The 27,498-nt window shown below is 48.0% G+C and overlaps 1 protein-coding gene across 16 annotated transcripts in view; it reads left to right on the top strand.

Moving 5' to 3' along the window:
* phldb1b (pleckstrin homology-like domain, family B, member 1b) overlaps positions 1-27,498 on the top strand; it is a 356,171-nt gene that overhangs the window by 70,990 nt on the left and 257,683 nt on the right. For all 16 annotated transcript variants that reach the window (XM_038779264.1, XM_038779278.1, XM_038779260.1 and 13 more), the window contains exon 2: positions 26,031-26,132. In XM_038779264.1, coding sequence (XP_038635192.1) covers positions 26,031-26,132 — 102 coding nt within the window. The remainder of the gene's footprint in view (positions 1-26,030; positions 26,133-27,498) is intronic.

Here is a 27,498-nt window from a genome sequence, read left to right as displayed (position 1 = left end):
AACCCCACATGTAGCAATGGGATAATGTCCAAATCATCTGTTCTTTCGTGATGTTGATGAATGGATAAATATTGGTTAGAACGTCAAGGGAAACTTCCCATTTCCCCTTCGAAACAGTGTCGAGGGATCTTTGGCATCCATTTGGGAGGGCAGACAGGTCGCCAGATTAACACCACATTTGAAAGGGCAGCATGGTGGCACAGTGGTTAGCATTGCTGCCTCACGATGCTGAGGTCCCCGGTTCGATCCCGGCTCTGGGTCACTGGCTGTGTGGAGTTTGCACATTCTCCCCGTGTTTGCGTGGGCTTCCCCCCCACAACCCAAAAATGTGCAAGATTGGTGGATTGAACACGCTCAATTGCAGTGTGAACTCACTCACTATTACACACTCACTCATACACACTCACTTACACAGTGAACCTCACTTATTCTGACACACTCACTCATTATTACACACTCACACTGTCACTTACTCTCACACACTCAGACCACCCACTCAGTCTTTAAAAAAAATTAACACTCTCTCACACTTAAACACTCAGTTGCACACTCACTCACACTCATGCACTCACTCTCACACATTCACTCACAGACACTCTCACTCCCTATCTCCCTGGCCCCCACTCTCCCTGGCCCTCTCCCTCAACAGGGAGACAGAGACAGAGAGAGAGGGGGCCAGGGAGAGAGAGGGACAGAGAGAGAGGGGGCCAGGGAGAGAGGGGGCCAGGGAGGGAGAGGGCTAGGGAGGGAGAGGGCCAGGGAGGTGGAGGGCCAGGGAGGGGGAGGGCCACGGTGGCGCAGTGGGTTAGCACTGCTGCCTCACGGCGCCGAGGTCCCCGGTTCGATCCCGGCTCTGGGTCACTGTCCGTGTGGAGTTTGCACATTCTCCCCGTGTCTGCGTGGGTTTCGCCCCCACAACCCAAAGATGTGCAGGCTAGGTGGATTGGCCACGCTAAATTGCCCCTTCATTTGAAAAAACGATTGGGTACTCTAAATTTATTTTAAAAACTCACCTCATTTGAAGGATTGCACCTCCAACACGGCGTTTCTTCAAAGTTAAATGAGAGTTCTTCCTTGCTTATAATTTTAACAGGGCCTGGCTGAGTGAGGAGCCCACTGCTAGCATCCTCCAGGAGGACTGTTTAGAGTTGCCATGACAACGAAACAGAGACAGCCCTAGCCTGTCACAGCCTGGGTTTTGTTTTATTCCCAAAGGGCGCAGGTTTGATCCAGCTGTTTCCTGGGCCGTGGGTTGAACAGGAACTTTGGAATCACTGCACTGCTAAAAACGAGTGTGGATCAACCGGGCGAAGTCGTTTCAGATAAATTAAATGCCGGAGGCTGTGTACGTAGTGACAGAATGAGCTGGTTTTAGGTGATGTCATCACATTAAGAGATGAGCTGGAAGGTGATTTCCAATGTCAATGACGGAGGAGGAGGTGGGAAACTGTTCATGGAAATAGTTGTGACAAGAGCCTGCCCTCATGCATTATCAACGCTTTTCTCGTCCAGTAAAGACTGTCATTGTTTTCATTTGTTTCTCGCAACCGCGTTTTCTTTCGAAATCATTAATTGAGGATTTTTAAGCTGATGCCTGGTGACTTCCAGAACACGGTTGAGATGTTTGGGGTCAGATGATATCACAGTTTGTCTGATCTGCTTATTAGTGGCTCAGCAAATGTTTGTGCATCAGGCAAATGTGTGTCTTCCTTTTGGGCAAGAGCCCCAGAAATAAGTGTCCTTTCAACCAACTGTGTGCAGCCCTCAAATAATTCCCTTCATTTAAAATACATTATCGTTCTGAACCCATCACACTTTGAAGATGTCAAAACTATTTAAATAAATCAAACCGGCCGGTCCTTTTCTGTTCAATTGCTATTGTTTAAAATCTGCAAACATCCTTTCCCAACAGCAATGAGCTGGTTTTAGGTGATGTCATCACATTAAGAGATGAGCTGGAAGGTGATTTCCAATGTCAATGTCAATAGCTAGGGGCCTCACGGTAGCATGGTGGTTAGCATCAATGCTTCACAGCTCCAGGGTCCCAGGTTCGATTCCCGGCTGGGTCACTGTCTGTGTGGAGTCTGCACGTCCTCCCTGTGTGTGCGTGGGTTTCCTCCGGGTGCTCCGGTTTCCTCCCACAGTCCAAAGATGTGCGGGTTAGGTGGATTGGCCATGCTAAATTGCCCGTAGTGTAAGGTTAATGGGGGGATTGTTGGGTTACGGGTATACAGGTTACGTGGGTTTAAGTAGGGTGATCATTGCTCGGCACAACATCGAGGGCCGAAGGGCCTGTTCTGTGCTGTACTGTTCTATGTTCTATCTCAGGGTGCCCTCTGTGGACAGACGTTAGACCATGAGGCCTTAAAGGGGCAGGTCAGACGTACACCTGAATGTCAGGAGCAGAATGTTACACTGAGCTTTACTGGGTGGAATGTAACCTGTGCATACAGGAGGCTGCACCCTCCATTTCACAGTGAACCAGACTGCACAGGATACATAAAATACATAAAATGACAAAGGTACGTGACAACTCAGGCTTTATCTCAACATTTCTCACCTTCCCTGTGGCCTTTGCCACTAAAGAAGGAAAGATTTGCATTTATCTAGCAACTTTCCTGGAGCTCTGGTTGCCCGAAAGCACTTTACCGCCAATGTAGTCACTATTGTAATGTAGGAAACTTGGCAGCAAATTTATGCACAGCGCAATCCCACAAATAGGATTGTTATGACGACTAGATTGTCTGATTTTGTGACATTAGTTAAGGAATAAAAACCTCTGACAGTGCAGCACTCCTTAAGAACTGTGCGGGAATATCAGTCTTGATTTTTGTGGTCAAGTCCCCGGACCGAGTTTTGAACCCACAACCTTCAGATTTAGACGAGAGTGTTTTCAACTCAGTCATGGCTCACACTTAATAAAAACAGGCGCAGAAAGTTGATATGGACACCGTCACCTCTGGGCTTCCCTACAAGTCACACAGCATCCTGATTTGGATTTACACCAGGACCCCTTCATGGCTGCTGGTCCCCAAGAAACCGCCAACGGATTCTGGGAGCACCTTCACCACCCGGCCAGTGTTGGTGACAGGAGACAGGTTGGCGTCGCCTTCTCAGGGTAACTAGGGATGGACAATAAATACTGAACTTGTCAGTTACACCCACATTGAAGTGAGGGAATGGGACTGACTGCATTGGCCGCCAGAGAACCAGCATGGACATGGTGTGCCGATGGCCACTTACTGTGCCGGGTGACTCTATCCCAAGAACATATGGAAATACATCAATAAAACTTGCAAATTGAAAAGTTGAGTTCACGTTTCCTTCACTGGAGACATTGCCCTGTCTGTTCTTTGCCCCTGACTATGTCCCACACTGGCTGTTATTTCCATCAATTCTCTCTTTATCCCACAATTTCCAATAGTTGATTCCCCTTTCCCGGAAACCTCAAAAACATTAACCAGACGCCAAGGAGGCAAAGGGTAAACAGACAAAGCTGGAAACTCTCAGCAAATCAGGCAGCATCAGCTAATAGAGAGAGGGAGAGAGGGAACGAGAGAGAGAGAGAGAGCGAGAGAAAGAGCGAGCGAGAGACAGAGCGAGAGAGCAAGAGACCGAGCGAGAGAGAGAAAGGGCGAGAGAGCAAGAGAGAAGGAGAGAGAGCAAGAGAGAGAGAGAGAGATGGAGTTAACCTTTCAACTCAGCAATCCTTCATCAGCTGGGGTTAGAACTGGTTTTCCATTAGTAATGTGAAATGGGCTCATTGTGAATTGGTGCTTGATTATCTTCCTCATTTGCCTCACTGTAGCAATGTAATCATGAACAGATAATGTGTTATTGTGATGTTGATTAAGGGGTTAATATTGGGCAGGATACTGGGAAGAACTCCCTTGCTCTTCTTCACAATGGTGACTTGGAATTATTGATATCCATCTACGGGACCAACGGGCCTTCAGTTTCCCATCTCATCCAAAACACCCACACCTTTGAGAGTGAAACCTTCCCTCAGTGCTGCACTGGATTACCAGTCTGAACGTCATGGGCTGGATTCTCCATTGTCGGGATTCTCCATTACGCAGAAGCGCACCCACACCCGGGGATTTCCCGACGCCGTGGGGCTGCCCAGAATGAGAAATCCCGCCATCTTCGGGGACGCGCCGCACCAGTTTTCTTTTTTTTAATAAATTTAGAGTACGCAATTAATTTTTTCCAATTAAGGGGCAATTTAGCATGGCCAATCCACCTACTGTGCACATGTTTTGGGTTGTGGGGGCGAAACCCACGCAGACACGGGGAGAATGTGCAAACTCCACACAGACGGTGGCCCAGAGCCGGGATTCGAGCCTGGGACCTCGGCGCTGTGAGGCAACAGGGCTGACCCACTGCGCCACCGTGCCCGCACCAGTTTTCTGACGGAGAATCCAGCCTATTGTTCCAGTCCTGAAGTGGGCCTTGAACCTACAATCGTCCAACTCAAAGGCAAGAGTCTCAAGGGCAGTTGTGCTTCTGACAAATCCACAGCTATTGCTGGAAGCTCACTCACCAACACCTTCCATAAACATTATCTTTGGCTTGACCAGCTCATGTTCCACCAGGGCAGAGACTTGTGAGAGTGGGTCAGTGTTGAAGCTGGCTCCAACGCCATTCATTTTGAAGAGCAAATGAAAAATATTGAATTTGTTGCATGTTTTAATTTTATATGATGGGTGTTTTGAATAGGGTTGAGGGGTGAGGGTGTGAAATGGAAGCCCCTGTGATCCTCCTGATTATTCAGTTTATAACGTGATGTTGTTCGGGCTGATTCGATGAAACCTGCTTCTGAAGATCTCGTTCAGAACTGAGACAAGGTGGGCAGTAGATGTAAGGGTCGGCAACTCTCCATGATTGCCCTGCAGTCCCCAGGAATTAAACTCCAGACAAAGATCAGCCGGTAAATTTTAACTCTGCTTTGAATATTTTAATTTGTTAACTATAAAAATATTGACAATTGTGGGGGAAAGTTTGTTAAAAGTCCAAGATTTAATCCAATTGGGTGACATTTGGATTTTGCCCCTTTCAAATGGGCTGTGGGGAAGTAGTGACACCTAGGGAATGAAGATAATATGACAATACCTCCAGGAATACATCCTCTACGAGTTGGCAACCCTACTGGAAGTGTTGCAATGACCCCTGACCTTCTGGTAGTGAGGTGAGAGAAGGTTGCCCACTGAACCAATGTCTTCGATGCAACAGGAAAGTGACGTTAATGTAGCCAACACAGAGAGAAATTTGGCATGACCTCCCCTTACTTTCATTATACCTGTAAAATATCCCATATTGTTCCTGTAGATGGCATTGTGCTTATACTAAATACAAATCTCCACGGAATAGGTACAGATAAAAGGAACAGGGATGGAGGGGTTGCAGATTAAGAGCAGATGTTTGGTTTGGGGGAAGTGCGGGCAGATCAACAATGCATAAGCTGTGAAGCGACCTGAACTGTGCACCTAGTGCACTGTTTGCCGGTGTCAAGGGTTTAGAATGGCTGTTTAGCGACATTCTCTTATTGCAAGATGGTGGGGTTTCTTTTGATTGTGAGTGGTGTAAAATAACCATTGACTAATCAATCACCCATCAAACGTCTATCCTGACTGTTGTTTTAATTTGCTTTGATGATTAACAGGTCATAGAATCATAGAATCATGGAACTTACAGTGCAGAAGGAGGCCAATCGGCTCATCGAATCTGCACCGGTCTTTTCAAAGAGCCCCCTACTGAGTCCCCTATCCCCGTAACCCAGTAACCCCCACTTAACATTTTTTGGACACTAAGGACAATTTATCACGGCCAATCCACCGAACCTGCACATCTTTGGACTGTGGGAGGAAACCGGAGCACCCGGAGGAAACCCACGCAGACACAGGGGGAATTTGCAGACTCCGCACAGTGACCCACGCCGGGAATCGAACCTGGGACCCTGGCACTGTGAAAAAACAGTGCTAACCACTGTGCTACCATGCCACCCTTACAATGCTCCTTAAAACCTACCCCTTTGGTCACCTGTCCTAACATGTCCTTATGTTGCTCGCTATCATAGTTTCCTTGACAACGTTCCTGTGAATCACCTCGAGATGTTTTACTACAATAAAGGCGCTATATAAATTCAAGTTGTTGTTTTGCGCTGAGGTTATAATTACCATCACTGTTTGATATCAGTGCGAGCAGCGAGATCGCAGGCATTTCCACAACAGTTATCGAGCTGATGATGTTTTAACCAGACAGGTTCCACAAAGTATTTGTGCCAGACACAACACTGAAGATAAGATTGAATTGTTGGGCCTTGTTCAGCATGAGGTTGGGCTTTAATGAAGTTATTTCTTGCTTCATTCAACTCTGGATGAAAACTAATCCAAAAAGTTAAAAACTGGGACTTTTTCATCCACACCACCAAGCCCAGCTGTTGCCAAAAACAAAGCAGCTCTTGGGATTGGTCTGTGTCGTTTTGGATTGCAGCAGCCTGGGCCCCTTTACCCAGCCACAATGCTGATCAATGTCAGCGTGCATTTAACCTCATTGCTGCTGAATAACAACTTTATCATCTGCCCATTAACAACAGCTACCATTCCCCATTCAACCTGTTCCAGCTCTGATCTGTGTGTGTGTATGTGGATGAGACTGTATTTGTGTCGGTATCTGTGTGGACGTGTGTTTGTTTATTTATGTATGTGTCTTTGAGTGTGCATGTAAGTGTGTCTCTGTGCCTGTTTCTGTGTGTATCTGGCAGCTGCGGAGGGTATGGTCCAGCCAGTGGCTGCAGCCCTCGGCTGTTGATTGGCCTGTCGACAAGGTCTCTGTGTCCTTCTGGCCATCCTCATTATGTATGCCAGGCTCAGTGTCCATTAGAAACAGAGAACACCTGCTCCACACAGCAGACTCTCTGGGTATCTGTGTGTGTGTGTCTGTTTGGGTGGGTGTGTATCTGTATGGGCATGTCTGTGTGTGCGTTTGTGTATGTGTGGGTGTGTTTGTGAGGGTGTGTCTGTGTGTGTTTCTGTGTGTTTGTGTCTGTGTGTGTGTCTCTGTGTGGGCGTGTGTGTGTCTCTGTGTGGGTGTGTGTGTGTGTCTCTGTCTGGGCGTGTGTGTGTGTGTGTCTGTGTGTGTGTGTGTCTGTGTGTGTGTCTCTGCGCGGGTGTGTGTCTCTGCACGGGTGTGTGTCTCTGCGCGGGTGTGTGTCTCTGTGTGGGTGTCTGTGTGTGTGTCTCTGCACGGGTGTGTGTCTCTGCGCGGGTGTGTGTCTCTGTGTGGGTGTCTGTGTGTGTGTCTCTGCACGGGTGTGTGTCTCTGCGCGGGTGTGTGTCTCTGTGTGGGTGTGTGTGTGTGTGTCTCTGCGCGGGTGTGTGTCTCTGCGCGGGTGTCTGTGTGTGTGTCTCTGCGCGGGTGTGTGTCTCTGTGTGGGTGTCTGTGTGTGTGTCTCTGTGCGGGTGAGTGTGTGTCTCTATGTGGGTGTGTGTGTGTCTCTGTGTGGGTGTGTCTCTGCGCGGGTGTGTGTCTCTGCGCGGGTGTGTGTGTGTCTCTGCGTGGGTGTCTGTGTGTGTCTCTGTGTGTTTCTCTCTGTCTGGGTGTGTGTGTGTGTCTCTGTGTGTGTGTGTGTGTGTGTGTCTCTGTGTGGGTGTGTGTGTGTGTGTCTCTGTGTGGGTGTGTGTCTGCGCGGGTGTGTATCTCTGCGCGGGTGTGTGTGTGTGTGTCTGTCTGGGTGTGTGTTTGTATCTGTCTGGGTGTGTGTGTGTGTCTCTGTCTGGGCGTGTGTGTGTCTCTGTCTGGGTGTGTGTGTGTGTATCTGTCTGGGTGTGTGTGTGTCTCTGTCTGGGTGTGTGTGTGTATCTGTCTGGGTGTGTGTGTGTCTCTGTCTGGGTGTGTGTGTGTGTCTCTATCTGGGCGTGTGTGTGTGTCTCTGTCTGGGCGTGTGTGTGTGTCTCTGTCTGGGCGTGTGTGTGTGTTTGAGTGTGTCGAAATTCTCAGACTCTGCCCTGATATAACATAACTAGAATCCGGGTACACGTGGCTGCATTCTGTTCAATTTTAGTTACTGATACTCTGATCCAGTTGAGAGAGAAACATGTGCTTTCAAAGTTGAGTGATTTCAGGTGAAGTCTTTTGCCCCAAAAACTCCCAGGAAATTTTTTTTTTTGAGCAAAGTGGAGACATGTATAGCGACATCGAGCTGTACTGCCGCGTTCTTGGCTGGGGGCAGCACCTTGTGGCGACATTTGATGGTTTCTCTCCTGGCGCCTTTACTTTGCCACTGATCAAGTCCACGATATCTGTGTAGTCTGCATGGGACCTACAGGGTGAGAATGATTATCTCCCCCACGCGGAGTACAGGCTTTCCCACAAGAGATGGGGGATCGCTGTCAATCTCCTTATAAAAGGTCGTCCAGTAAGGCAGGACCAGAACAGGAAGTCGGCAGGGATCTATCGGGCAGTGTAAATATCGTGTTGTACATAAAACTTTGTTTCTTTATTTCATGCGGTGTGGACTCCCCGTGTCCTTATTAAAGTCTACTCCTGCATTTTGCTCTCCTTGTTTCTTTATTAACTCATCCAGCGCTGGGCATCATAATGACATTGTGATTCTCCGCGAGTGTTCTAACTAGCCAACCATTAATGTCACAGCTGGCATTTAGCCTTTATTGCAAGGGGATTGGAGTACAAAAATAAAAAAGTCTTGCTGCAATTGTGCCTGGTTTTGGTGAGACTACACCTGGATTACTGTGTGCACGTTAGTCTCCACGTTACAGAAAGGACGTATTTACATTGGAGGCGATACAGTGAACGATCACTAGATCGGTTCCTGTGTTGAGGGGTTTGTCCTATGATGAGAGGCAGAGTGAATTGGGCCAATATTCTCTGGAGTTGGAGAAGCGATCTTATTAACACCGCCAAAATTCTGAAGGGGCTCGACGGGGTGGACTCTGAGAGATAGTTTCATTGGTCGTGGAGTCCAAATCCCTGGGACACAGTCTCAGGATAAGGGGGCCGATCATATTTTTTAAAATAAATTTATGAGAACCCAATTATTTTTTTTCCAATTAAGGGGCAATTTAGCATGGCCAATCCACCTACCCTGCACATCTTTGGGTTGTGGGGGTGAAACACACGCAGACACAGGGAGAATGTGCAAACTCCACATGGACAGTGACCCAGGGCCGGGATATGGGTCCTCAGCGCCATAGTCCCAGAGCTAACCACTGCACTGCCGTGCTGCCCCAAGATCATTTTTAACGCAGGATATGCCAGTATTTATTGGCCTTGAGGGAGGCAGCTAGGAGTCAACCACATTGCTGTGGGTCTGGAGTCTCATTTCAACCAGACCAGGATGGCAGATTTCCTTCTCTAAAGGAAATTAGTGAACCAGATGGGTTTTTAACGACAATCGACAATGGTTTCATGGCCTTCAATAGAGTTTTAATTAATTCAAATTTCACCATCGGCAGTGGTGGGATTTGAGCCTGGGACCCCAGAGCATTACCGTGAGTTTCCGGATTACTAGTCCAGCGACAATCCCACTACACCACCACCTCCCCTTTAGAATTGAGATGGAGTATTGACGCCACTCAAAGGGTTGTGAATCTTTGGAATTCACTACCTTAGATGTGTAAATGCTCCAGTATTGAATATATATATATATATATTTATAAATTTAGAGTACCCAATTCTTTCTTTTTTCTAATTAAGGGGCAATTTGGCGTGGCCAATTCACCTACCCTGCACATCTTTTTGGGTTGTGGGGGTGAGACCCAGAGAGAATGTGCAAACTCCACAAGGATAGTGACCTGGACCTGGGATCGAACCCAGGTCCTCGGCACCGTGAGGCAGCAGTGCTAACCACTGCACCACCGTGCTGCCCTTATCATTGAATATATTGAAGGCTATCGGATAGGCAGATTTTTGGACACTCAGGGAATTAAGGAATATGGGGAGCGGGCGGGAAAGTGGAGTTGTAGTCCAAGTTCCCCCATGATTGTATCGAATGGGGGCAGCACGGTGGCACAGTGGTTAGCATTGCTGCCTATGGCGCTGAGGACCCGGGTTCGAATCCCGGCTCTGGGTCACTGTCCGTGAGGAGTTTGCACATTCTCCCCGTGTCTGCGTGGGTTTCACCCCCACAACCCAAAGATGTGCAAGATAGGTGGATTGGCCACACTAAATTGCCCCTTAATTGGAAAAAAAATAATTGGGTACTCTAAATTTATTTAAAAAAAATAAAAAATGATTGTATCGAATGGCGGAGCAGGCCCGATGGGCTGAGTGATCTACCCTGCTCCTATTTCTTGTTGCCTTGTGTGCCCTGGTGCTAGCTAGCTAGCTCTGCGCCTTTACAGGTTGTGACGCTCCGGGGAGGAGGAATTGGGAACTTTCCACAGGTTGGGATTTTCTGATTTCAAACAGCTTGCTAATCAGCTGTTCCACACCCCCCTACCCTCAGACCGTCTGACTCGTCGATAGAAGTTACTGGACTATCAAAAGCTCAGAACAAACTGTTGCTTCAGCCGCTAATGCTAGTGGGCTGTGAGACATTCTTTCCAAAGCAGTAATCTGAGCTCATTAAATATTCTCCTCCCACAAAGAAAACAAGCAGAGACAGACCGAGAAAAAACAATATTACTCATAATTATAAACCTCTCCCAAACAGTATGAATAATGTAGGGAAATATCCCCTGTCGGGAAAACATTCAACGTAAATCAGTGTACTTCCATTTGTCTGGTGCCCCTAGCACAGCACTGAGGGAGTGCCGCGCTGTCAGAGGTGCCGTGTTTCAAACGAGGCGTTAAACCAGAGGTCCTGTCTGTCATGATATGCTGACATGCGTATAATGAGATACAGACAGGCAGCTAATTAACACAGAGAACGGGACATAACCAATCAGCAGGCAGAACATTTGGGGGTGGTTTCCCACTACAAAAGGCACGAGGAACTCTCACTCCGCCTCTTTCCACTGGGGACAGCTACAGAGTGAGTTAGGGTGTATATATCACATAACCCCTCCAGTACACGGCTAAGAGCTAGTCTGGTTCTGCCAGACAGAGTAATCACACTGAGGTTAGCAGAGAGTCGAACTCACAGAGAACTGTGCTAACGTGACAGGTTCAATAAATGAAATTGTACTAACTTCAAGGTCTGGAGTATCTTTCAGATAAAGCCGCATCCAGTTGCAGCCCATGTTACCTCAGTGTGCTTAACACGACACTGTCCACCTTAATTGAGCAATGGGCTATTTGAAGAAGAGCAGGGGAATTCCCCCCCCCCCCCGGTGTCTTGGCCGTTAACTGTCCCTCAATCAGCATCATTGACACAGGTGATCTTGTCATTGACACATCGCTGTTTGTGGGAGTTTGCTGTGCACAAATTGGCTGCTGCATTTTCTTCAGTCATGGAGACATAAGAGCAGGCGAAAGCCATTCGTCCCATCGAGCTGGATCCAGCATTCAATCAGATTTTGGAAAAGGACTCTGTTGGATATAAAGTGCTTTGGGATGCTCTGAAATGCAACAAGTGAATAAATGTAAGAGGCTAGGTTGGAGAAGCTGGGACTGTTCTCTCAGAACAGAAGGTTGCGAAGAGTTTTGATAGAGGTATTCAAAACCATGAAGGGTGTGGACAGGATAGATCAGGGGAAACTGTGTCCATTAGTGGATGGATCGAGAATCAGAGGACATGAATCTAAGGTTTTTCGCAATGACACAAGGCAGCGGCTGGCAAGGATCTGGAATACCTGACCTGGGAACGTGGTAGAGGCACGTTCAATCATGGCTGTGCGAAAGTGGATTGGGTCATCGCCTGAAGAGAAATTAGCAGGGGTGCAGGGAAAGGGCGAGGGAATACGAGGTTCTTTTGCAGAGGGCCAGCACAGAAAGGGCAGGCCGTATGTTCCTCCTTACGTGCTGTTCTGTGATTGTATAAATCTGACCTTCTCTTTGTACTGTGCTCAACTGATTCCTTTAAATTGCTCAGACCTGACCTGCAACCACGAATATTTTAACCCAATATCCACCAGTGGCTCCAGGGGATGAGTAGATGACTCTTGGTGCTATTTCCTGAGTGTTAGACACCTGAAAACACTCCCTCCCCAAGCACAGACTGGGCTTGAAAGTCGGCATCGTTAATTGTCCTATTGTCTGTGTTTCTATAAAATCACCGTCCAGGTATGCAAACGCCACCCTCCCGCCCTCAACCCACCCCCAACCCCTTCTCTCACGACTGACAACCTCCTGAGTTGGCAACTCAACAGAAACACGTCCAAATTTTAAAGATTGTTAAAAAGGAGTTGGGAATGATCAGCAGAAGGGGGAGAAGCAGATGTTGGCCGGGGGGGGGGGGGGGGGGGGGGGGGGGGGGGGAAGGGGGGGGGGGGGGCGAGGCAAGAATAAATTTAGTCTCTTCAGTCATTCCTGGGTTGTGCAGTTAAGATCACCGTTTGGCTCTGAAGTTAAAACAGTTTACCAAGAAAAGTTTGTTTGAGGCCAGAAGCACGAATAGCAAATTCTGCTAATACGCAGCGGCAACTCCTCAACAACAACACTTATACAGCACCAATAAACGCCCCCAAGGCACTTGGCAGGAGCGTTATCAGACAAAAAGGAAATTGAATAGACACTTGAGGGAAAAACTTCAATCCTGTGGCCCCATGAACTCTGACACAGAAAGCTCTCGAGTCTGGAGATCAATTTCAAAGCTGTGATTGATAGGCCTTTGTCAGAGAAGAGGTATTAAGTGAAAGGAAATCAAGGAAGGTTGGGGGAGTTAAGATACAGATCTGCCATGGTCCGATGGCAGAACAGGTTTGAGAGGCTGAATGGCCTCCTTCTGTTCCTCTGTTCTTCGCAGTCTGTCTTTACCTGTCAAAGATGTTATGGTTTACTCTTTAGGAGTAAAGAGCCTCTTATGTACCCCAAGGTATAATGTACATTCCTGAGATTGGAAATACAGCCATAGCCATCGTTATTAATCCAGAGAGGGCCAGTGATAAAGTAATAATCGTAATAATAATCTTTATTAGTGCCACAAGTAGGCTTACATTAACACGACAATGAGGCCTGGATAGAGTGGACATGGAGAAGATGTTTCCACTTGTAGGAAAAACTAAAACCAGAGGACACCATCTCAGACTAAAGGGACGATCCTTTAAAATAGAGATGAGGAGGAATTTCTTCAGCCAGAGGGTGGTGAATCTGTGGAAGACAATTGCCGCAGAAGACTGTGGAGGCCAAATCACTGAGTGTCTTTAAGACAGAGATAGATAGGATCTTAATTAATAAGGGGATCAGGGGTTATGGGGAGAAGGCAGGGGAATGGGGATGAGAAAATATCAGCCATGATTGAATGGTGGAGCACACTCAATCGGCTGAGTGGCCTAATTCTGCTCCTATGTCTTATGGTCTAATGATGCTATTATGAAAATCGCCACACTCTGGCGCCTGTTCAGGTACACTGAGGGAGAATTCAGAATGTCCAATTCGCCTAACAAGCATGTCTTTCGGGACTTGTGGGAGGAAACCGGAGCGCCCGGAGGAAACCCACGCGGAGAACATGCAGACAGTGACCCAAGCCGGGAATTGAACCTGGGACCCTGACACTGTGAAGCAACAGTGCTAACCACTATGCCGCCCATACACAATCGAACATGTTTTACAGAGTGGTAGCCGTGTGCACCATCTACAAGATGCACTGCATCAACTCGCCAATACTCCCTCGCAAGCAAACCCACACCCTCTGCCACCTAGCAGGACAAGGGCAGCAGATGCATGGGAACCCCACCACCATCCCCACCACCAGCACGTCACCACCCCACCACCACCACCTTCCCATGGGCAATTAGAGATGTGAAATAAATGCTCGCCTAGCCAGGGAGCCCACGTCCCATGCACAAATATTTTAAACATCATAATGAGCGTTCAGAAACTTTGCAATGACAACCGTTTCATCATGGTCATCATTAGACTATTAATTCCAGATCTTTATTGAATTCAAATTTCACCATCTGCCATGGTGGGTTGTGAACCCAGGGGGCCCAGAGCATTAACCTGGGGCTCTGGATTACTGGGCGGTGACCATACCATTGTCCCACCACCCCTACTGCCTCCCCTAAATCATGATTAACCCCACACCATTCCTTGAAATCCTATCCAGTCTCAGAGAAGCAGACTTATTTGTGAATCAGATTGGAGCTGGTGGAACCAATTGAATCAACCACTGTCAGCAATGAACAAAATGCACATTATATCCAAGAATTTATAGCCTGTTAAATATTAGAAATGATGCTGGACAGATGTTGATGCATTCCAGATAATAATCCCTTCATGTTTCAATGGTCAGCGGTAAATCAGTTGGTCTTCATTCTGTTGGCCAATGATGTCATCCGTTACGTTCAGTGCTGGATATGAAGAGCCAGATTTTGCTGTTAACCCTCAGCATGTCCCATTAGTTAGACTTGTTTGTGCACGATTAACTCCTAAACCAACCCACTGAGAAAAAAAAAACTAAGGAACGACAGAGAAGGACTATAATGAATTAGAGATAAATCAGGTACAGAAAGGGAAATAAAGAGAGGGAAAGGAATAGTAACAAAGACATTTAACATTTCAAATTTGACATTTTTAACATTTGACAATCTAGAAAGTTCAGAATCTGAAGGAATGAGTCTCCAGACTTGCAAACATTTACTTTCTGTGCCAAAGGGATGGATTGGCAGTCATTAACAATGATCATGTTGTGGAAAGATTGCTGATGTTGTTCATTTCGCGATGTAACTCTCGATGGCAAGTTTAACGAGTAAGTAATTTAGCAACGTTATGAAGATCAAGCGGTCATTAGTAAAGGTGAGCAACATTCACACACCGTTATTCCTTCAGCAAAACCTGATCATCGGGAAGGTTTCTGCTTATTGTCTCTCAGCCCCTGTTCACTTTGTGAATACAGAAAGAAAGACTTGCATTTGTATAGCAACTTTCAAGACCTTTCTGTTGAAGTGGCTGGAATTCTCCGTCCGTTGGGAGTCTGTGTGCCCACCGGCAGCGCACCCCTGCCTGCGGGTTTCCCAACGACATTGGGGCGGGGTGGGGGGGGATCACTGGGAAATCCCATTGACAAGCGGTGGGAAGTGAGAATCCCGCTGCCAGCGAACGGCGCACACGGCTGTGAGACCGGATAATCCCGCCCGTATAGTCACTGCGGTAGTGTTGGAAATCATTTGAGACAGTTAATGTTATACACAGCAAGCTCCCAAAAACAGCAACGTGTTGGTGAGAAGATCACGGGTGGGATTTTTCGGTCCCCCAGTCACATGTTTCGCTGGTGGCCGGATTCTCTAGCGCAAGAGCCGGAGAATTCCGGACAAAATGTTTCAGCAAGCCTTGGTTGAGGGATAAACATTGCCTGGGATACAAGGGACAACTTCCCTGTGCCTCTTTGAAAGGTGGGCACCGAGTTCAATGAAGCGAGGGGGGCCGACGAGTTTAATGAAAGAAATTTATCTGCAACAGCATTGTAATCAAGAGGCCATGTTACACCTCACCGGGTCCTCTCTCTATTCCAATCAGCTCCACAGTGGCTGAGCTTTTATACTGGCACTGGGCAAGCTACCCCGCCCACAGTAGGGTAGCTCACAGTTCCAGTGAGCACGGGGAAACAATTACCCCCAGCTGTGTGAGTCCCGTGGAGGTTATTTACCGGGCTGATGAGAAGCCTGGGTTTGACTGCACTAGATGACGTGATGATCAATGCCTGGCTAGTGCTTGCACGGGAGAGGCCAGTGCTGGACTACAGCTGACAGGGAACTGTTCATTCAGAGCCAGAGGAGAGTTATACTGTAGTTAGAGAATCAGAGGGCAAGTAAAGCATTTGTCCCTTCATTCGAAAGAATTGCTGGAAATATGAACTGGAATGTTCAATATTTTAATTTGCTGGGGGAGGGGATGGCAAAATCATTGCTGAATAAGAAAAGGAACATTGTAATGCTAATGCAACTTTATAATGCACAGTTCAGGCCATCAGGAAGATTGTAACATGGTTTTATGATAGAGAATTTTTGCTTCAGATGAAATATTTCAAATTGAAACAAAAACAATTTCTGCAAATTGCTTGATGTTTCGATAATGCGGCTTGCAATTAAACACCCCACCCTTCCATTCATGAGGCAATATAACTAATCTGCTGATGAGTTGTTTATGTCTAGAGCTGTCAATGATTTGTCCCAAAGCCATGGAGAATAAAACAATCTGGTGATTGGTTATCAACCTGACATATTGCTCTGATATTGGCAGGGGTGAGTGCACGAGCGGAGTGAAGGGTTTTCAGGAGCCCTGGTTCCCTCGCACACTGCGAGCGGACATATTATTTCTTCGACCGTATTCCTGCTCAGAAGTCAGCCAGATTGATGGCCTTGGCTCCCACTCAAGCAGGAAGCCTCCTGGAGCAGGCCTCAAACTAAGGGGAGGACCAGTGCGACCTTTACCTTGGTCTGAGGTACAATATTACTTCAGTGACTGACTCATGTTGCACATAAAAAGTCAAAAAAATCATGCACGGGAAAAGGAGGCCATTTGGTCCATCATGTCTGTGCTAGCACCTTGAAAGAACTATCTCATTAGTCCCATTTCTGAAACTAGTAGGTGCAGATGTAAATTCCTCTTTGGGGAAAAAGGGAGGATCCAAAGGACTAACTAAGTCTGGGAGGAAAATGACAGGAAAGCAGATGGAAGGACTGACTTGCCTTTTCAGACCTAGCAGGCGGGAATGACTGAGTGACAAGAGGAACTGTTACACAGCACGACACAGTGACTAAAAGACAGAGAGGGAGAGAGAGAGAATGAGGAACAGTAAGTGAAAATCTTTAGACAACCAAGAGGGAAACGGACAAGCGAGGGAGACTGAGTGAATATTAGAGGAAGCATGCCTCTTAATTCGGGTGTGGTTCATTCTAGTGTTCATACAGGAAAGTGATTGAAGAAATGTTTGTGCAAGAAATCATCCTTACAATTTGAGAGAAACATCTTGAGTTGACTAATGTTTGGTATTTGTGCATTGCGCTATATGCTAATTTTCCTGCCTGCATTTCAAATCCAAATATGTGATAATATAGTCAAGGAACACAACAAATCCAGTCACCTGATTGGACAAGACAAAATACTGCAGATGCTTGAAATTGGAAAGACAGACAATGCTGGGAAGATTCAGTAAGCCCTCTCCATATATACTTTTTTAAAAAAACTTCCCAATTAAGGGGCAATTTAGCGTGGCCAATCCACCTACCCTGCACATCTCTGGGTTGTGGGGTTGAGACCCACGCAAATACGGGGAGAATGTGTCAATTCCACACGGACAGTGACCCGGAGGTGGGATTGAACCCGGGACCTCGGCGCCATGAGACAGCAGTGTTAACCACTGCGCCACCGTGCCGTCTCATCAGAGCTGATTTACCTTATACCCCGTAGGTCACAGCCCCTTTTGCCCATCACCCTGGTGCTCTCCAATTGGCATTGACCCCAGTTCAGCAACACCTCGTTTTTCACATTCTTATCCTTGTTTTCAAATCCCTCCATGATCTTGCTCCTCCCTATCTAACCCCAAAACTCTTCGAGATATCTAACCTACATTGCTCTAACTCTGGGCAGTTGAGGACCCCCAATTTTAATCGCTTCACCACTGATGGCCGTAACTTCAGCTACCTGGCCCGTGATACCTGAAATTCCCTCCCTAAACCTCTCCGTCTCTTCACCTCGCTCTGAGGTACTCCCTCAAAACCAACTCCTTTAACCAAACCTGTGGTTACTTTTCCCAACACCTCCTTATGTGGCCATGTGTCACAGTTGCTTGGTAACAATCCAGTGATGTGTTTGCAATGTTCTACTGGGTTAAAGACAATATGAATGAGCAGCAAGAATCTAATTGAGTTCCCAATCTCATCACCAGGGGATCATTATAATAATAATCTTTATTATTGTCACAAGTAGGCTTACATTAACATTGCAATGAAGTTACTGTGAAAAGCCCCTAGTCGCCACATTCCAGCGCCTGTTCAGCTACATGGAGGGAGAATTCAGAATGACCAATTCACCTAACAACCACGTCTTTTGAGACTTGTGGGAGGAAACCGGAGCGCCCGGAGGAAACCCGTGTAGACAGGAGGAAAACGTGCGGACTCCGCACAGACAGTGACGCCAGTGGGAGTCGAACCTGGGACCCTGGCGCTGTGAAGCAACAGTGCTAACCACTGTTCTGCCGTGCCTCCCCAACATTCTCAACTCCACTAGCTTACAGCGCATGTTAAAGCTGGGACTTTCAATACACTGCATTAACAGAGGGAAAATCCCAGCTTGTGCTCTGATTACAGAACCACAATTACAGATTTTACAGAAATATGAGGAAGATAATTGCTGAGAAATCTGACTTCAGTAAATATTATTTATAGACAGTGGGTCTATTTGAGGCATTTACATGGATTACGTGATTCACTTTCTATTCTAGTCGGGCTATGACCTTTTTTAACACATTGTTAGCAGGGCAGACTCCAGAATGTATTACGTTGCGGGACATTTTTCACATTTTTGGGTTTGAGCCCGTGTGAACCTGCATGAATAAATTGATCAGCTCAAACATGTTCACAGACTGTGATTTAAATCTTTTATCTCCAAAGGACAAGTCATTTCATGCTTTTCTTCTGCATAGCTGCCAGTGCCTTTGTGTTACCTTCCCTTCCCCTAAACCCCCAGGGAGACATCTGCTACTTTAATCTGTGTCAAATTGGGATTCGTGCAACTGTGTCTTTGGCTCCCAACATCAGAGTTTCTATTTACTGAGGAAGCTCCTTGTGTAAGTGATTGTTCCTGTTGTCGTTTACAGTGTTGTAGGGTGAGGAACTGTGTGTGTATCTAGAACTCTGTGAATAACTGTGTGTGTGTGTGTATGTGTTTATATATCTAGGACTTGTATATATGTGTGTGTGAATGTTTCGTGCGTGGAGTGTGTTTGTCTGCATTGGGGCATGTGTAGGTTGAGGACTGTGTGTGTATGTGTGTGCTGCCTGGCTGCCTGTACGTGTGTGTAGGTGTGTGTGTGCACGCATAGGAGTGTGTGAGTGGGTAGGTGTGTGTGCATGTGAAGGAGTGTGTGTGTGTCTGTGTATGTGTGCGTAGGTATGTTTGTGCATTTAGGAGTGTGTTTGTGCAGGGCAGCACGGTGGCGCAGTGGTTAGCACTGCTTCCACACGGCACTGAGGACCCAGGTTCGATCCTGGCCCCAGGTCATTGTCCGTGTGGATTTTGCACATTCTCCCCGTGTCTGCGTGGGTCTCACCCCCCACAACGCAAAGATGTGCAGAGTAGGTGGATTGGCTAAGCTAAATTGCCCCTTAATTGGAAAAAATAATAATTGGGTGATCTAAATTTTTTAAAAAGAAAAAAAAGGAGTATGTATGTGTATAGTTGTGGGCATACATGGAGGAGCATGCGTGTCTGTGTGTGGGTCTTTGCGTGTATGCGTAGGTGGGTGTGCCTGTATGTGAGCATAGGTGTGTTGTATCTGTGTAGATGTATGTGCGTGCGTAGTAGTGCATATGTGCGTGTTTTGGTGTACATGCATGCATTGGAGTGTGTGTGTGTGCATAGCTGTGTGTGCATAGGAATGTGTCTGTGTGTGTATACGGGAGTGCACTCAGGAGTGTGTGCGCATAGGTATGTGTGTGTGCATAGGTGTTTGTAAAATATTGAGTTCCTTCAAATCTCTTTTCTTGATGCTTTGAAGGATGAATGGTTTGTGTGATGAGACTCAAGCGTCTCTCTGAATGTAAACTGTCTAAAGCTTCTCTTTGAAGAACCATTCTGATCCTATCTCTGAGGATTCGCACAGCTTCTAATTTATTTGAAAATAAGTGAATGGCGGTGGCTGCAGTGTGGCATCGTGTGAAATGTCTAGACATCTGGGTACTCACCGGTAATTAATATAGATACAACAACGAGCATTAGCTTCCCACTAACACAGGAGCAACTCGGCTTCCCAATGGCTCAATGGCTGAAAGAAGGCAGACTTTGTGTCTTTCCATCACTTCCAGAACTTTTCTCTTTCAGTTGATTGAAATTGTCTCTGTGATTTTTAATTCTCATCTTTGTCATTCCTCCATGGCCCTGGTGCTCCGTATCTCTGAAACCGCCTCTCGCCCCACAACCCGCCGAGGTATCTGTGCTCTAGCCTCCTGTCCCCTTAAGACAGAGATCATGGGCGCGATTCTCCGCTGCGCACGATGGGTCGGAGAATAGCGGGAGGGCCTTCCCGACAATTTTCACGGCTATCCCGCTATTCTCCCCCCCTCCGGCCGCCCCCCGACACGAATCGCTGCTCGCTGTTTTTTACGGCGATCAGCGATTCTCCGCAGGCTGATGGGCCGAATACCGCGGAGTTTACGGCCGCGATCACACCTGCTTTCAGCGTTCGTGAAAACGGCCGCAAAGTGCCCGTCCCTGACAACCATGGCACCGATTGGCACGGCCGCACCACGGCCGTGCCAAGAGTGGCATGGGCCTGCGATCAGGGATCACATGTGGGCAGCGGGTCCGATACCCGCGCACTATTTTTTCTTCCGCCGCCCCGCAGGATCAGTCCGCGGGGCGGCTGAGGGGCATGACGGCCCACGCATGCGCGGGTTTGACGCGTCTGCGTGATGACGTCATCCGCGCATGCGCGGGTTGGAACCGTCCACCCCGCGCATGCGCAGATGACGTCATCATGCGCGTCAGCCGCCTCGACTCTTGGCGGGCGGATTTAGCGACGTTCGCTAACTCCGCATCGCCGTGATTCCCCCGGACCCGATACTAGCCCCGCCCGGGGGGGAGAATCGGGTCCCGGGATGGAGCTCCGAGGCTGGCGTGAAGCAAACCTGTTGGACTTTAACCTGGTGTTGTAAGACGTCTTACTGAAACAGGATGGACTTTTATTTATACCACACCTTTCGCTGGTGCCACACTGTCGGAGGTGCCATCTTTCCCATCAAGACGTTAAATCGAGGCCCTGTCTGGTGAACATTAAAGATCCCATCGAAGAAGAGAAAGGGAGGCAGCCCCAGTATCCTGACCAATATTTATCCTTCAATCAACATCACTAAATTAAAATATCAGATGATCACATTCCTGTTTGTGGGACCTTGTTGGTCTGGTGTTGGCCGTCATGGTTACTACATTACAGCAGTGACTCCACTCTCAAAAGCAGTAAAGTGAATTGGGAAGTCCTGAGGTGCTAAATGAATGCAAGGTCCTTCTTTCTGCTTCCGAGTGCTCGGTGCATCTTGTTAATTGGAATGATAAGTCACAGAAAATTAGAAGGAGTTAACAGAAAATAATTGAATTAACGACAGTGTGGTTGTGTTTCAATATGGAGCAGGGAGGGAAGTGTTGGAAATCTGTACTCCCCTCCCCCCCCCCCCCCCCCACCCAGTCCCTCACTCCAATAGTCCCTGGTGGCCCCTGCTGATAATTGCTTCCATTATCAAATCCCGTCATTAGAACTGTTGCGAGGAGTGTTGCTGTTGTTGCCATGGTAGCTGTGCTTGGCAACAGTCGGTTGTCAGTCCACCCCTGTGCGCTGTAGAGAGCTGGCAGAGGGGGAATGGGCTTGGGGGTGGGTGGGAGATGTAACAGCTGTGATCTGAAATGTTGAACATCAAGGGGATAACGTTTATATGTTTTCCATTTTCTCTGCACAGATGGTTTGAGGCTTTTTTTTTCTGTTTCTTGCGCGAAGTACAGGCAGCTGACTCACAGGGCCGCCGTCAAACGAGCTGTTGTTTTTTTAACATGGGAAAGCATCAAACCGGTGTGGCTTGTTAATGACCGACAGGCTTGTGTAACCAGGGCCAGGGTGTGCACGTGGGCTTTTGTCCGAGCGAGCACAGCAGACAATTTAACCATTAACCTGCTTCACTGCTAACCGTGGAACATTGCCACCGAGAACTCATTCCTCACTAGCCAGTTGAACCAGCCAGGAGAATCATGAAAAGAGACATTTCTGAGGGCCTTTGTGGAGGTGAATATGAGATCATAGCGTTACAACACAGGAATCACAAGTGTTACAGCACAGAAAGGGGGGGCCATTCGTCCCATTAGCTCTGTGCTGGTCTCTGAATGAACAGTTCACCCCATGCTATCCTCCTGCCTTCTCCCCATAACCCTGCACATTGCTCCTTTTCTGGTATTGAACCAATTCCTTTATTTCAATGTCTGTCCGGTTGCCTTTCCAGACATTGTTTCATTAGTCACTTATGCGAGAATGTTCCATATTCTGACACTGTTGAACATATGCCGTCTGCCTACCAACCACCTCAACAGAAAATGGAGACAATTATTTGCCACTTCCTGTCCCAAAACTCTACTGAAATCTTTAATGCTCTGTTACTGGGGCAGACACTGAAATGTTGCTTTTGCTGGTCGAGGAATCTACAACTCTCAGGATCAGCGACCGATAATTCAGGACTGAGATAAGAAGAGGTTTCTTCACTCAAAGGGTTGTGAATTATTGGAATTCTCTACCCAGAGGGCTACGAACGCACTTACTGCTGGGACAAGCAGATTTGTGGTCTCTCAGGGATGCAAGGGGAATGGCGAGTGGACGGGGAGTGGAGTTGAAGCCATGGTCCTGTTGAACGGCAGAGCAGACTGGGAGCGTCAGGTGCCCAACTCCTGCTCTAATATGCCACGAAAATGTGCTGCAGTTTCCCAAGTATCTAGCGACCATGTTGCGGAAGACTTGTTTTTTAAGGACACTGGCCAGAAGATCGTTGATGCTGTTGATATTTTCAGGAAAATTCCGATGTGGATTATACTGCCAGACCTTCCTGGGAGGTGATGGAATATCACACCTGAAGAGGAGTCAAGGCCCACTTCAAACAGAGTAACTGCGCGCATGTGTGTGCGTGTATGTGCGTGTATGCATATGCGCATGAGTGTATGTGTGTGTGTCTGTATGCATGCATGCATGTATGTGCATATGTGTGTGTGCCTGCATGCGTGTGTGCGTGTTCCTCTACAAATAAAAAAATATTCTCTCTCCCCACCTTATCAAGCCTCTTCATAATTTTAAACGATCACCCACCAGCCTTCTATGGGGTTAACTAATTGCTCTAGTGCCCCTCTGCTGCTGCCAGACTTAAGAGGTGGCGTACCCCAAGGAACAGGGGGTTGGATGGGCACGGCCTGTTCGTAACAGTCTGACCCCGGTATGCAGTTTTCTGCGGGTAGTAAAGAGGAAATGAAACAACTTAACTGCTTTGAAGTGGTCTGCATCTGTCAATCACAACAAGGTTCTTTATAAACATTGCGGTTAGTATCAATGGATGGTACTTTGGATGCATTCAAGCATGAAGGGAAAGATTTAAAATATATATTTTTATTCACCATATTTTTATCATTTTCACCATACTAAACAGAAACAAAAACAACCCCAACAATATAAAAAATAAAACAATCCCCCCCCCCCCCCCACCCGCCAAACACACACCCCCATCCCCCAATCCCCCCTCTGAGGAAAGGGAATTTCTTCCTGGCTTGAATCATCAATGAACTGTCTGACCTGCTCATCAGCGGCCAGGCAGAGCAGTTCAGAGTGAGAGGCCACTTCAGAGTTTAAACAGGTCAGACAAGGGTGATGATTTTGATCAGAGGACTGCCTGAGATCACCATGACAAGAGTGATCTTCAGGTTGCCCGAGGCTGGAAGGGCCAGCCCAGACACAGGACCCCCATCTTGGGGGAGATTCCCGGACCAACCCGTTACCCACAAGCTGAGCCAGCATAACCCCAGGATATTTGAGGGACACTCCCTCTTCAGCCTGGCAGTGGCAATCAGCAATGGGATGACCCCTTTGACTCCCTTGGGGCCCATTGTGCCAGGCTAGGGTGTCACTACCAGGGTGTAGTATTATGGTGCTTTGGTGCCAGGGGGCAGAGATCCGTTGGCAATACCTGGGGATGGGGCCTGAAGATGGAGCCTGAAAGGGAGGGCCTGGGGAGGGGTGGCTGAAGGAGGGAAGGTAGCTGAAAGCGGGAGGTAGCTGAAGGGGGAGTGGCTGAAGGGGCAGGCTGGGGAGGGACTGTGGGGGCAGCTTGGTGGGGCTGGGCCACCCTCATGCATGCGTGGTGGGGGGGGGGATGATCCATTATTCCCATGGTGGGGGGGGTGCTCCTCCTTGATGAGGGATTGGAGGTGCTCCCTCTGTCAGCAAGGGAGGGGGGTGGTCAACATTTCCATTGTGGGAGGGCAGAGGCCTTCTCTTGATGCTGGGGTCTGGGGCACCCGATCAAAATGGTGGCTGACACCAGATAGTGCTGGAACACTGTGGGCGGGATTGTCTGAGTCTGGGGCCGGGCAGGAGAATCGCCGTGACCAGCGCGAATCGCGCCTCGCTGCCCCGATGGCGGGATGTGATTTCCCCGCAGAGCAGAGAATCAGAGCCATTGACCCCCTCCCAGTGATTCACGGCCCGGGTTGGGTCGAGGGGCCGTAACAAAAAAACCAAGTCCCGCCGGTGCGTTCTAATCTGCTCTTAGCCGTCGGGACCTTAGCATGGAAGGGTCTAGGGGCGGCCTGTGGAGGGAGAGGGGGATTTTGACCCCAGGGGCCTCCATTGTGGCCTGGCCCGATTGGGGCCCACCGATCGGTGAGCCGGTTTCTCGGGCTGGGGGCCTCCTTTTCTCCGCGCCGGCCCCTGTAGCCCAACGCCATGTTGCATCGGGGCCGGCGCAGAGAAGGGAGATAATGCGCATGCGCACGTTGGCGCCGGTGCCACTGCGCATGTGCGGACCCTGCGGCGCCCAGTTGACGCCGGGATCAGCAGCTGGAACAGCGTGGGTCCCTCTAGTGCCATACTGGCCCCCTGTAGGGGCCAGAATTGCTGATCCTGAGGGCATATTGACGCCATTGGGAACCACGATGGCGTTTCCGAGGGCATCAGGTTCCCGTAACAGCCTCCCTGAACAGGCGCCGGAATGTGGCGACTAGGGGCTTTTCACAGTAACTTCATTTGAAGCCTACTCGTGACAATAAGTGATTTTCATTTTCATTTCATCAACAGTTAACCTCAGGATCAGAGTATCCCGCCCTGTGTGTTCGGCAATGTGCATTATCTTGCATAACAAAGAACTGTGAATTCTACCTTCCAGTGCCAGAGGGACACAGTCCCAATTCTCCACTGGTGGGAACACTTAGTCTCTGGAACAAAGGATTCCGCCCAGTACATCAGGCCAGTTGTCTATGTGGCCAATTTATTCTGATCGGCCAAAAGGAGCAGCTACGTGGTCATTGGTAATCACAGGATTATGAGATCAAGCTTCATATCACAATTTGAGTTCAAAAGCTAGGCTGACAACGATGATTGTCCCTTTGAGGGAAACACAGCAGAGTAAGGGTCATAATAACAGAAAATTGCTGGATAAACTCAGCAGGTCTGGAAGCAGCTGTGGGCGGAGAAGCAGAGAGGTCAGGTTTCAAGTCCAATGTGACTCTCTCGCACAACTGTAAAGGTAGGAGACACCTGACCTGGGTGACCAATCAGGACTCAGAGTGGGGAACCACCCATGGGGAGGAGTTCTCCTCTGCAGAGGCATTTTGGAATTAGCTGCAAACATGCTACTGCTTTTGAAGATCACTTGTAAATGAATCCCTCACTGTTTACTGATGAAGTTTCTGAAAGTGCAGCATCACACTGACACTTCAGTGCGGCGCTGAGGGAGTGCTGCACTGTCAGAGGTGCCGCATTTGAAAGAAGAGTGGCATGTGATCTGTTGGGCTCTTGGTTTTCTGTCTTAGTCTTATCTGAAAAACAGCACCTACGACAATTCAGCACTCCTTCTGTACTACACCGGGACTAAGATGTTGTGTTCAAGTCTCTGGGGTGAGTGGGATTTGAACCCATAACCTTATTATTGTGAGGTGGGAATGCTTCAAGAAGATATTCTGTGAAGCACCTAATATGAAATTAACATTAAAAAAAAATTATCTCTCCTTACCCCCAGGATTTCCAAGAGTGTGAAGAAGCGACTCTAGATGATGTAATCATGGACAAAGCAAACAGATACACAGCTGGCCAAATGAAAAGATCGCAGAAAATCATTCAGGTAAAACACACAAGGATGAGGCCACTGAAGCCTGGAATATTTTGCGGACAGTTTTCACTTTGATGGAGGGTATTGCAGACAGTGAGTTGTCAGATAGGTCAGTTTGTAACGCGGTTCAGTGAAATGTAAAATTCAATCACAGCCGCCAGTGCATTGTAACCTTGGCTGAGTGGTACTGTGTGGGACTGATGGAGTATTACACTGCCAGAGGCTTGGTTTCCAGACTGGAGATTATCCATCTCAGATTGGATAGAAACAATTCCATCGCACTATTCCGAGGAAGAGGAGGAATGTCCTTCCTGGTCTCCCGGTCAATATTTATCCCCACAACTAATATCATTTAAACAGATTATCTGGTCAGTATCACTGATGGTTATGGGAGTTTAATCTGCACAAATTGGCTGTCTAGTATCCAAACATTTCATTGCTTGTAAAGCATGTTGTGCCCTCCTGACCGTTATGAAAGACACAGTGAGTTTTCACTCTGTTGGGTGATCCCTAAAGCAGATTATTGGGTATTATCTCTTTTCTGTTTGCATGAACTGAATGCTGATTGGCTGTTGTATCCATCTCTCACTCAAAACATTTGGGACATCCTGAAGTGGAATGGTAAACGTGCAGGTACGGCACGGTGGCGCAGTGGTTAGCGCTGCTGCCTCCCGGGGCCGAGGAACACACACACACAATGCAGCAAAATTTAGACTTGCATGATTGACAAACTTAGTGGGGCCCAAGGCACGCAAACACAAGTGACAACAGCACAAAGATTGCGCAGCCATGTATGCAGAGGTGCGTAAAGATAGGATCAAGTATTTTACAGAATGGGCAAGGTAGAACAAACGTCGCAAACGGATGTATTTACAACAGGCAGTTAAGTTATTCAACAGTGCCTGGGTCACTGTCCGTGTGGAGTTTGCACATTCTCCCTGTGTCTGCGTGGGTTTCGCCTCCACAACCCAAAGATGTGCAGGTTAGGTGGATCGGCCACGCTAAATTGCCCCTTAATTGGGAAGTAAAGTGATCGGGTCCTCTAAATTTATAATTAAAAAAGGAAGCAGATTAGCATATTAAAAGCAGAGTTAACATATTCAGAATCAGCTTTAAACCGGAATCTCCCGGCTCCTGCTATTCTCCTACTCGTCAGCGCAACGTGAAGCGAGGGAATTGACCCTGGTCTCCAGCACCGGAGACCCACGCGATGACCACGCTGGGGGTCTCTGAGGACATAGCTGTCCTGGGTGGTAGGGGACATGGCATGGCACTGCTCCCTGGCAACCTGGGGGAACTGCCAGGTTGGTACTGCCAGGGTGCCAGGGGGCAGTGCCAGGTTGGTACTTCCAAGGGGCGGGGCCTGAAATGGGCTTTG

Source organism: Scyliorhinus canicula, chromosome 19, assembly GCF_902713615.1.
Source record: "Scyliorhinus canicula chromosome 19, sScyCan1.1, whole genome shotgun sequence".
NCBI classification, from domain to species: domain Eukaryota; kingdom Metazoa; phylum Chordata; class Chondrichthyes; order Carcharhiniformes; family Scyliorhinidae; genus Scyliorhinus; species Scyliorhinus canicula.
This window is presented reverse-complemented; position numbering and strand designations above follow the sequence as displayed.